General features: G+C 38.3%; 2 protein-coding genes across 2 annotated transcripts; both read right to left on the bottom strand.

Moving 5' to 3' along the window:
• Positions 1-1,407: 1,407 nt before the first annotated feature.
• LOC139742896 (uncharacterized) lies at positions 1,408-3,542 on the bottom strand. Its single transcript, XM_071653406.1, has 2 exons — positions 3,274-3,542; positions 1,408-2,804 (listed from the first exon to the last, which is right to left on the bottom strand). The coding sequence occupies exons 1-2, from the start codon at positions 3,516-3,518 to the stop codon at positions 2,117-2,119; spliced, it is 933 nt and encodes a 310-aa protein (XP_071509507.1). The 5' UTR covers positions 3,519-3,542; the 3' UTR covers positions 1,408-2,116.
• A 2,877-nt stretch (positions 3,543-6,419) lies between these two features.
• LOC139742873 (uncharacterized) lies at positions 6,420-9,558 on the bottom strand. The gene is made up of 3 exons (XM_071653388.1): positions 9,454-9,558; positions 8,758-9,060; positions 6,420-8,441 (listed from the first exon to the last, which is right to left on the bottom strand). Exons 2-3 carry the CDS (start codon positions 9,048-9,050, stop codon positions 7,754-7,756), a joined length of 981 nt encoding a protein of 326 aa, XP_071509489.1. The 5' UTR covers positions 9,051-9,060; positions 9,454-9,558; the 3' UTR covers positions 6,420-7,753.
• Positions 9,559-10,944: the final 1,386 nt, after the last annotated feature.

Here is a 10,944-nt window from a genome sequence, read left to right as displayed (position 1 = left end):
TGGAACTTTCAAGTTTGTTATTAATCAATTTCAAATAAAAGGAATGTTCAGGACGGGAAAATAAAGCAGACCGCACATCGTAAGCCCATTGCATTACAATTACAAATCATATAGAGACGTAATCTGACCAGTACTACAGCCCCTCTGATATAAAATCATTCCAAATTTTACGTCCTGATCATTTATATCACATAACACGGCACTATTAATTTCTTTTTTTATTTAGCCCCCGCAGGTTAACGCACCTAAATCATCACTACAATTCCTTTGCTATAGACTAATGCTTCCCACTTTTTCTGCTACATTAACGATGTTTGCAATATTGGAGACATAAATCTATCATGCCTTGCTTCAATCCAAATTCCGTATTCTGCTAATGCAGAAAAGTGATATATCAGTTAAACAGCCTCATTCCTTGCTGGAAAGAAAACAGTGTCCCACAGGGTGTTCACGATGAGGTTACATGGTCGACTATTATGTGAAAACGCTCAAATACAACAGTGTGAAGATGATTGCACATTGTGGTGTACTTTTGCACAGAAAACTCACATAGTAATGTTGTTTCACACTGTGAATCCGTACTGTGAAAGGATGATTCGCAATGTACTCATGACGTTAAAACGCTCTAATTTAACAGAGTGTGACGAGATTCCACACTGTGTTCGTTCTATGTTCACTCCGTGCTTCACATGGTGTTTCTCACTGTGGGACAGTGTTCTTTCTAGCAGGTTTTTTTTTCCACTCAACGGATTCTTCTTTAATTCATACGGTAGGTCCTACGAAGGTTGCCTATATGTCCAGCTACAATATTCTTGTTTTAATACTGTCAAGTAAACCAGCTGCCTGTAACTACCAAAACTGAAAAAAAAGAATCCAACAATAGAACATCATAAAATGATACCTTGTTTTTCAATTACATATTGATGATTCTTTAGATATCAATGAGGTGAAATGTCTTACATTTATAGCGTTGTCTCCGGTTATAACATTCAGGGTTAAAATGTGTAATAAGGGTGGACTAAGGTTTATACATTTATGTTCGATATCTTATTTATCTCCATGGGGCGACAGCGACCATGACAACATGAAAAATGACAAACTGTGCATCTATACAATTTCTTTTTTCCTTAATAGGTCGATATATGTGTTTGAAAGGTTCGTTACCTCTTCGTTTAAAATTTAAACGACGTTTCTTTATCGAGTTTCGGTATGAAAATTTTGTGTCTGAACAGTAGTAAGACTTACTTATGTAATACATTTAGGGTCGATTCATTTTGGGTGAAAATGTTTAGCATTACGTTCGATATTGCATTCCCGGGGATATTGGGGAGTTTGCCAAGAATTGTTCAACGAGTTCTGAAAAGTCACCAGGCACTGTTCGTATTATAAATACTATAAAATTATAAAATATTATGTCTATCAAATCAAAAGTTGTAAAAGCATCATCTTCTCTAATATGTTAGTACTCAAATAGTTGAGTAATATGACGTACATTTTCAACTCATGTACATGTATGCATTCTATACATTTCATACCGAAGTTAAAGAGCACGCTAAGTTATCTAAACTAAAGTTATAACAACTTCTCCCCTAGTTCTTCCAGTACTCAAATAGTTCAGTAAAGCTACGTACATTATCAACTCTATAAATGGCATGCATTCAAGAATTTCACGATGACGGAATTATGAACTGAGTTTCATCGATTTGAATAGAAGAGTCTGTGCTAATACTGCCAGTTCTTGTGTCTGAGTATGAGAACAAGTATATAGGTTACGACATCTTTTTTAAGAGTTATTGATCTGCTCCGAAAACAAACAATTTCCTGTGAAAATAGATTTGAAAATGATATTTGTGAATTCAAATCTGGCAGCACTTTAGTCGTGGTCACACTGAAACGTGTCTGGAATTTTCTCCTATTAAACAAAGTATATAGCAGGTTACCACACTTCCATTCCTGTAAATTGGATTTTAAGTTCATACTTATGAAATTTTCTGTGGCAATTGGTTGAAATTGCATACACGAGGACGACCATAATATCATTAAAGTGATTTTTTAACGCAAACTTAAGTCAAAAAGCGGACCCTCTGGCAGAAGATTGATTGGTGTACCGAACTTACTAAGGTGTTATTCTAAACTTGTACATTTCCTCGTAGTATGGCATTTCCTTCTCGGCAACCTCGATGATATCCTTTGTCGCCCCGTCAAGAGAAGCGGAAGTAGAGGAAGGTTTGAAACAAGTACTCTTAAAGGCGTCGGCAAACCACAGGTTATAGCGTGGAGCGTCGAGGACGTTCGAGCAGACACTGTGCCACTTACGGACCACATCGGATGAGGCGTCCCAAGTTACGTAATCCTCGGAGTACGGGATACCGAGTGCCCGGAAGAGCAGTGGAAGTAAGGTTGCCGGATCCTCCATGAGTTCATCGATGTCGACAATTACTGGGTTTTTATCGACGTTTTCTCGAATGTGGCACCACAATTCGTGGATTTCCCTGAAAAAGTAAAACGTTCCTTCCTCCGGTGGCGGCACGAAATCCATAACATCGAAGTTTTCTGGGTCCACTTTCGGAAGACCCTGTGGTAGATCCTTGGGATCCACTCCTTCTACTGCTTTCAGCATTGTCTTCCGATAGGATTTGTATGCCTTCACAGGATGTCGTATGAGGAAGCAATGTCGAAAACCACTGGATGGATCAGGCAGATACTGGTATCGGCTTGGTGGCATACCGAAGGCCATGTCTTTGACAAAGACAAATTTCGTGGTTTGAGGAATCGAGTCGAATATTTGCTTCAGTCTAACAGGTCTGTGGATAAGGACAAAAGATATCATAGTATTGTGTGTGTTTTTTTAAATTGACTTCTAATATACGATTAACAAAACAATTAAGATGACACGCTAAAGATGTTGGTTACACAGATTTTTTTATGTGAAAATGAAGAACCTTTCACCAAATCCTAATTGACTTAAAAGAGTAACACTACAGAAGGATAATGACGAGCATATACCTGTATGAACGTAGGTATGCGATCACTTTACTTAAGTGTAATTGTAATTTAGATCAAGAGTTCCAAGTTTACTTGGTAAAGCTCTTTACCTTTTGCGAGCCATTGACATTGACATAGGAGGAAAGTCAAATCGTAATTATTCGTCCTCATTTCTACTTTTAAACTACATCTTCTTTTTTTCTGTAATTCATTCCTGAGTATATTAAACAAATATGACACAAACACTGCCATACAGACATGGTACGTTTAATGAAACATAACACTTACGACAATAGATCGAGTTTGAAGTTCTGCGTGTCACCTCCAAAATTCAAATTTTTTGCTGCATCCATGTAAGCCTCTTCGTTACCATCAAATTCAGCAGGAAGCGGGTCGGAGTCGGAATTATATAGTTTACGGAGTTCTCTGGCCATCTTGGAAATGACATATGACTCCAGCCAGATTTCGGCCCCGTCAACGAAGCTCATGCATTTTGTCATTGCTGTCGACACCGAGCGGGGAACGCACCACATGATGACTCGTGCACGCCCGTCTTCTGCAGTGGCCATTTTATTCCTCCTGCAAAGTGTGGTCAGCCGGTTAAAGACGATATTATTGTTCCAGAGGGAAGAAAGTGATTGAAACGAAATGAAAAAGAGCTAACATCCGCTCAACAAGAGTTATGTTGCAAATATATTCTTCAATTTATTATCAAATTATTACAATTTTCAGCATCTAAACTGCTTTTGCATTTTTGCAGTTTGAAAAAACAAAGAAGTTAAGCTACACAATCAAGTAAAAGCATATGGGGGCCTATCAGGTAGATTACTTCTTAGTCTTTGACGGACGACACTGCTTCATCACTCAAGTAAGTTTCTCTCCTTATAGATTACTTATATGCAAAACGAGTATATAATTTATATACATATATATATATATATACATACATACATATATATATGTATATATACATATATATATATATATATATATACATATATATATATATATATATATATTATCAAGAAGCAAAACTATCTTATGGATGTAATAGTAGCCTTTCCTTTTCGCTTGATCTCGTACCATGCGGTATGATGCTTACCAGTACACGCCTTGTTGCGTTAAAATTGCCCCTCTTTCACTTTGAGACCTTTTTGAGACCGTCAGCAACCCTCCGACTAATGGTTCGATGCAGATTGTGTTTAGCGTCTTGAATGGAAGTGTGTTCTACATCTCGAGGTGGTACTTTCTATCATAGCTTGTCTTTTTCTTGTTGACACAAAGCGATCTTAACAACTTTGTGAAGTGGTTCGACCTCACGGTGGCGTGATAGTGAAGTCAATGTGATTACTTTAATAGCGAAAGCAACAAAAATATTTTGAATTGTGTACCTGACCTTTGTCCGACATAATGAATTGAATGTGTAAACACCAAGGTTTCACGACCTTTTCAGAATGCATTAGTCATCTTCGTTATGGTAATGACAGTGTATGAGTAGATTATTCGGCCAGACATAACTCGTAGAAGTTATTTGAACGAATCAAAAAATCCCGGAGACAGAATTTCCTCATTCAACTTTCGCTATATCTGGAACATGCATAATTCCTTTGCAATTGATGAAACACAGGGTGTGGGTTTGAGGCATATACACTCTTCACGTCAGAAACGTAGAAGTGTCGGCCTGTCCCATCCATTTAAACGAGTTCTATTCGTTGAGCACAATTTCTCGAAAATGACTGAACTGAATGTGCAACACTTGTGACTTCGCTTTTCACTGTTGGCCCAAATGCGGATGCATAGTCATTTTCACGAAATTGTGCCCCCAACGAGCGGGACTCAATGGGTGGAACTGGGCAACACGGCTACGTTACTGATGTGTAGAGGGGATAGTTTTCTACCCACATGGTGTGTTTGGTCAATTGGAAATGAAATATACATCATCCAGATATAGCCAAATTTGTATTAAGCAAATCTGTCTCTAGGGTTTTGCCATATTTGACAAACATATCTACTGACACACTGTCTTTACCACTAAGGAGAAAACTATATCTGAAAAGGTCGTGTAACCTTGAAGTTTACACATTCATCTCATCATGTCGGACGAACTTCAGACACACAATTATTGAAAATGCTCTGTAGCTCTCGCAAATCAATCACGTTGACTTTACTATCTCGCCACCGTGAGACCAACCATTTCACAAAGTTTGTAAAATCGCCTTGTGTCAACAACAAAAAACAAAACAAAACAAAGAGAGAGCCAAGATATGATAGAAAGTACCACTGCGAGATATCGAACACATACTTACACTCAAAACGCTAGACACAGTTAACATCGAACCATTCGTCGGAGGGTTGCTGACACAAAACGATCTCAAAAGGAAAGAGGGACATTTTTAGCGCAACAGACCGCGTACCGGTAAGTTTTACCGGTACAGTGTGTTCACAATGTGTTTACATGGTCGACTGTTATGCGAAAACGCTCGAATACAACAGTGTGAAGATGATTGCGAATTGTGGTGTACTTTTGCACAGAAAGCTCACATAGTAATGTTGTTTCACACTGTGAATCCGTACTGTGAAAGGATGATTCACAATGTGCTCATGACGTTAAAACGCTCTAATTTAACAGAATGTGACGAGATTCCACACTGTGTTCGTTCTATATTCACTCCGTGTTTCACATTGTGTTTCTCACTGTGGGACAGTGTTCTTTCTAGCAGGTTTTTTCTTTCACTCAACGGATTCTTCTTTAATTCATACGGTAGGTCCTTTGAAGGTTGCCTATATGTCCAACTACAATATTCGTGTTTTAATACTGTCATGTAAAACAGCTGCCTGTAATTACCAAAACTGAAAAAAGGGTAAAAAGAATCCAATAACAGAACATTATAAAATGGTACCTTGTCTTTTAATTACATTGATGGTTCTTTAGATGTTAATGCGGTGAAATGTCTTACATTTATAGGGTTGTCTCAGGTTTGTTTAATCATGACTTTATTCGAGTTCAAGGAAGTGTTAGAATGACATGTATACAAAAAACCAGGTCCATCGTTTCATTCAAAACGAATGGCAGGTTAATGCACCTACATGGTGTACAAAAAAAAAAAACACTATTGAAGTTTACATTACTGCAACACAAAATATACATATATCACACACAAACAGTCAAATATTAATCAGTCAATCAAATATCAATACATATAATGTTCCTGCGTTATGATAACAACAGTGGTGTAATTATATTCCACAATTTTATATTAATACAATAATCCTCATTAAAAATGATGAAATAATGCAAACATATGATAAATAAGCCTTATCATCATCATCATCATCATCATCATCTCATCACATCTTCACCAACTTAAATCTTTATTTGGCTCTGTGCCCCATACCCCCCCCCCCAACCACCTATTAATAATCAAAAGCCATCTTTGCAAATATATCATAAACCATTTTCAACATAAAACAAAAATTATAAGCAGAAAATTCTACCTTTTCAGTTGCCCATTCACCCACGATCCATTCTTCATATACAGTGTATAACAATAATCTCATCTCAGCTTTCCGAACATATCATTTGACCTCAGATTTCCTTCCCTTCCAAACAGAGACAAAACACAAAAATCATTCAGGGTTAAAATGTATAAAATTAAGGGTTTACTAAGGTTAATACATTTATGTTCGATATCATATTTATCTCCACGGGGTGACAGCGACCATGACAACATGATAAATGACAAACTAAGCATCTATACAATTTCTTTTCCCCCCTAATAGGTCGAGATATGTGTTCGAATGGTCCGTTACCTCTACGGTTAAAAATTATACGACGTTTCTTTATCACGTTTCGGTATGAAAATTTTGTGTCTGAACAGGGGGTAAGACTTAAAAGTAATACATTTAGGGTCGATTCATTTTGGGCGAAAATGTTTAGCATTAAGTTCGATTTTGCATTCCGGGGAAACTGGGGAGTTTGCCGGGAATGGTTCAACGAGTTGTGAAAAGTCACCTGGCACTCGTCGTATCATAAATACTATATCATAAATACTATAAAATTATAAAATGTTATGTCTATCAAATTAAAAGTTGTAAAAGCATCATCTTCTCTGATATGTTAGTACTCATATAGTTGAGTAATGTGATGTACATTTTCAACTCCATGAAATGTATGCATTCTATACATTTCATATCGAAGTTAAAGAGCACGCTAAGCTTTCTAAATTAATTTATAACAACTTCTCCTCTTAGTCCTTCAGGTTGAGTAAAGCTACGTACATTATCAACTCTATAAACTGCATGCATTCAAGAATTTCACAATGACGGAATTATGAACTGAATTTCATCGATTTCAGTGAAAAATAGAAGAGTCTGTGCCTACGGCCAGTTCGTGTGTCTGAGTATGAGAACAAGTAGGTTACGATAGCTTTCTAAAGAGCTATTGATCTGCTCCGGAAGCAAACAATTTCCTGTGATAATGGATTTGAAAATGACATTTGTGAATTCAAATCTGACAGCACTTTAGTCATGGTCACATTGAAAAGTGTCTGGAATTTACTTCTAGTCAACAAAGGATACAGCAGGTTACCACAATTTCATGCCTGTAAATTGCATTTTAAGTTCACACTAACTGAAATTTTCTGTGGCAAGTGGTTGAAATTGCATACACGAGGACGATCATAATATTATTACAGTGATTTTTTTTTAATGCAAACTTACGCCAAAAAGAGGACCTTCTGGTAGGGGTTTGATTGGTGTACCAAATTTACTAAGGGGTTATTCTAAACTTGTACATTTCCTCGTAGTACGGCATTTCCTTCTCTGCAATATCCCTGATATCCTTTGTTACCCCGTCAAGAGAAGCGGAAGTAGAGGAAGGTTTAAAACAAGTACTCTTAAAGGCGTTGGCAAACCACAGTTTATAGCGCGGAGCCTCGAGGACATTCGAACAGACACTATGCCACTTCAGGACCACATCGGATGAGGCGTCCCAAGTTAGGTAATCCTCGGAGTACGGGATACCGAGTGCGCGGAAGAGCAGTGGAAGTATGGTTGCCGGATCCTCCATGAGTTCATCGATATCGACAATGACCGGGTTGTTATCGGCGTTTTCTCGAATGTGGCACCACAATTCGTGGATTTCCCTGAAAAAGTAAAACGTTCCTTCCTCCGGTGCCGGTGCAAAATCCATAACATCAAATTTTTCTGGGTCTGGTTTCGGCATACCCTGTGGTAGATCCTTGGGATCCACTCCTTCTACTGATTTCAGCAATGTCTTCCGAAAGGATTTGTACGCCTTCACAGGATGTCGTATAAGGAAGCAATGTCGAAAACCACTGGATGGATCAGGCAGATACTGGTATCGGCTTGGTGGCATACCAAAGGCCATGTCTTTGACGAAGACAAATTTCGTGGTGGGAGGAATCGAGTCGAATATTTGCTTCAGTCTAACAGGTCTGTGGATAAGAACAAAAGATATCATAGACATGCTTTGTTATTGTTGTTTTTTATTGACTTCTCGAATAGGATAAACAAAACCATTAAGCAATTGTAATTTAGATCAAGAGTTCAAGTTTACTTGGCATAGCTCTTTACGTTTTGCAAGCCATTGGACATTGTTTGAGTCTAGGAGGAAAGGCAAGTCGTAAGTATTCGTCCTCACTCCTATTTTTCATTATATTGTTTCTTTATTTCATTACTGAGTATATTAAACAAATTTGACACAAACACTGCCAAACAGACATGGTAAGTTTAATAAAACATAACACTTACGACAATAGATCGAGTTTGAAGTTCTGTGTGTCACCTCCGAAATTCAAATTTTTTGCTGCATCCAGGTAAGCCTCTTCGTTACCATCAAATTCAGCAGGAAGCGAGTCGGAGTCGGAATTATATAGTTTACGGAATTCTCTGGCCATCCTGGAAATGACGTATGACTCCAGCCAGATTTCGGCCCCGTCAACGAAGCTCATGCATTTTGTCATTGCTGTCGACACCGAGCGGGGAACGCACCACATGATGACTCGTGCGCGCCCGTCTTCTGCCGTTCTTGGGTCAGTGGCCATTTTATTCCTTCTGCAAATGGTGGTCATCGGGTTAAAGACGATATTGTTCCAGAGGAAAGAAAGTGATTGAAACGAAATGAAAAAGAGCTAACATCCACCCGACAAGAGTTGAGTTGCAAACATGGTTCTTCAAAAGATCAAATAATTACAATTTTAAGAATCTAACCTCCTCTTACATTTTTGCAGTTCGAAAAAAAAAGTTCAGTTACACAACCATGTATAAAACATATAGTGGCCTATCAGATAGATTACTTCTTAGTCGTTGACGAACGACACTGCTTCATCACTCTACAAAGTTTCTCTCCTTATAAATTACTTTTTATCAAGAAGCAAAACTATCTTATGGATGTAAGAGTAGCCTTTCCTATTCGACTGATCTCGTACCATGCGCTATGATGCTTACCAGTACACGCCTTGTTGCGTTAAAATTGCCACCCTTTCACGTTGAGAGCTTTTCGCGTCAGCAACCCTCCGACGAATGGTTCGATGCAGATTGTGTTTAGCGTCTTGAATGGAAGTGTGTTCTATATCTCGAGGTGGTACTTTCTATCATAGCTTGTCTTTTTCTTGTTGACACAAAGCGATCTTAACAACTTTGTGAAGTGGTTCAACCTCACGGGGGCGTGATAGTGAAGTCAATGTGATTACTGTAATAGGGAAAGCAAAAAAAAAAAAAAATTCAATTGTGTACCTGACCTTCGTCCAACATAATGAATTGAATGTGTAAACACCAAGGTTGCACGACCTTTTCAGAATACATTAGTCATCTTCTTTATGTTGAGTAGATAGCCTTTTCAAAACCGTTTATTCGGCCAGACATAACTCGTAGAAGTTATTTGAACAAATCAAAAAATCCCGGAGACAGAATTTCCTCATGCAACTTTCGCTATATCTGGAACAATACATAATTCCTTTGCACTTGATCAAACACAGTGTGTGGATTTCAGGCATATAGACTCTTCACATCAGTAACGTAGAGGCTGGGACAGGCTGGGACAGGCTGGGACAGGCCGACACCGCTACGTTACTGATGTGTAAATGATGGGGTATCCACGTGGTGTGTTTTGGTCAATTGGAAATGAATTATACATCTTGCAGATATAGCGAAATTTGCATCAAGCAAATCTGTCTCTAGGTTTTTTTTTTAATTTGACAAACATATCTACATACACACTGTTTTATCACAAAGAAGAAAACTAATGTACTCTGAAAAGGTCCTGTAACCTTGAAGTTTACACATTCATCTCATCATGACGGACGAAGTTCAGACACACAACTCAAAATGCTTTGTAGCTTTCGCAAATCAATCACGTTGACTCTACTATCTCGCCACCGTGAGACCAACCATTTCACAAAGTTTGTAAGATCACCTTGTGCCCAAAAGAGAGAGAGAGAGAGAGAGAGAGAGAGAGAGCCAAGATATTATAGAAAGTACCACTGCGAGATATCAACACACACTTGCATTCAAAACGCTTGACACAATTAACATCGAACCATTCGTCGGAGGGTTGCTGACACGAAAAGATCTCAAAAGGAAAGAGGGACAATTTTTAGCGCAACAGGCCGTGTACCGGTAAGCTATATAGCGCATGGCACGAGATCAAGAGAATAGCAGAGAGTACTTTTGCTTCCTCACCTGTAAATTATACAGGTGAAGTTCGTTTTTCCGTCAGCAATTCAGGATGTATATATATATATATATATATATATATATATATATATATATGGGTTGTGCGCACCCTGCTCTTGGCGACAAGTAAAATCATGATCTTTTACGTGCATGAGTTGGGACCCTCCCACACTATATGATGACACACAGCATTGCTCAGATCGACTATAGGGAATCAAACCTGGGTCCATTATCTGGAGGCACAACGCGCTACCGACTGAACCA

The sequence above is a fragment of the Diadema antillarum genome, unplaced genomic scaffold (assembly GCF_040938485.1).
Source record: "Diadema antillarum isolate AM-2024a unplaced genomic scaffold, OU_Dant_1.0 scf00000033, whole genome shotgun sequence".
Lineage (NCBI taxonomy): Eukaryota > Metazoa > Echinodermata > Echinoidea > Diadematoida > Diadematidae > Diadema > Diadema antillarum.
This window is presented reverse-complemented; position numbering and strand designations above follow the sequence as displayed.

Excerpts from the sequence above, each read along its gene's own strand:
- LOC139742896 (XM_071653406.1), bottom strand. The coding sequence starts at position 3,518 with ATGTGGTGCGTTCCCCGCTCGGTGTCGACAGCAATGACAAAATGCATG. Across the intron at positions 2,805-3,273 it reads TTCAAACTCGATCTATTGTC|ACCTGTTAGACTGAAGCAAA; the intron begins GTAAGTGTTATG and ends CCTTATCCACAG.
- LOC139742873 (XM_071653388.1), bottom strand. The coding sequence starts at position 9,050 with ATGGCCACTGACCCAAGAACGGCAGAAGACGGGCGCGCACGAGTCATC. Across the intron at positions 8,442-8,757 it reads TTCAAACTCGATCTATTGTC|ACCTGTTAGACTGAAGCAAA; the intron begins GTAAGTGTTATG and ends TCTTATCCACAG.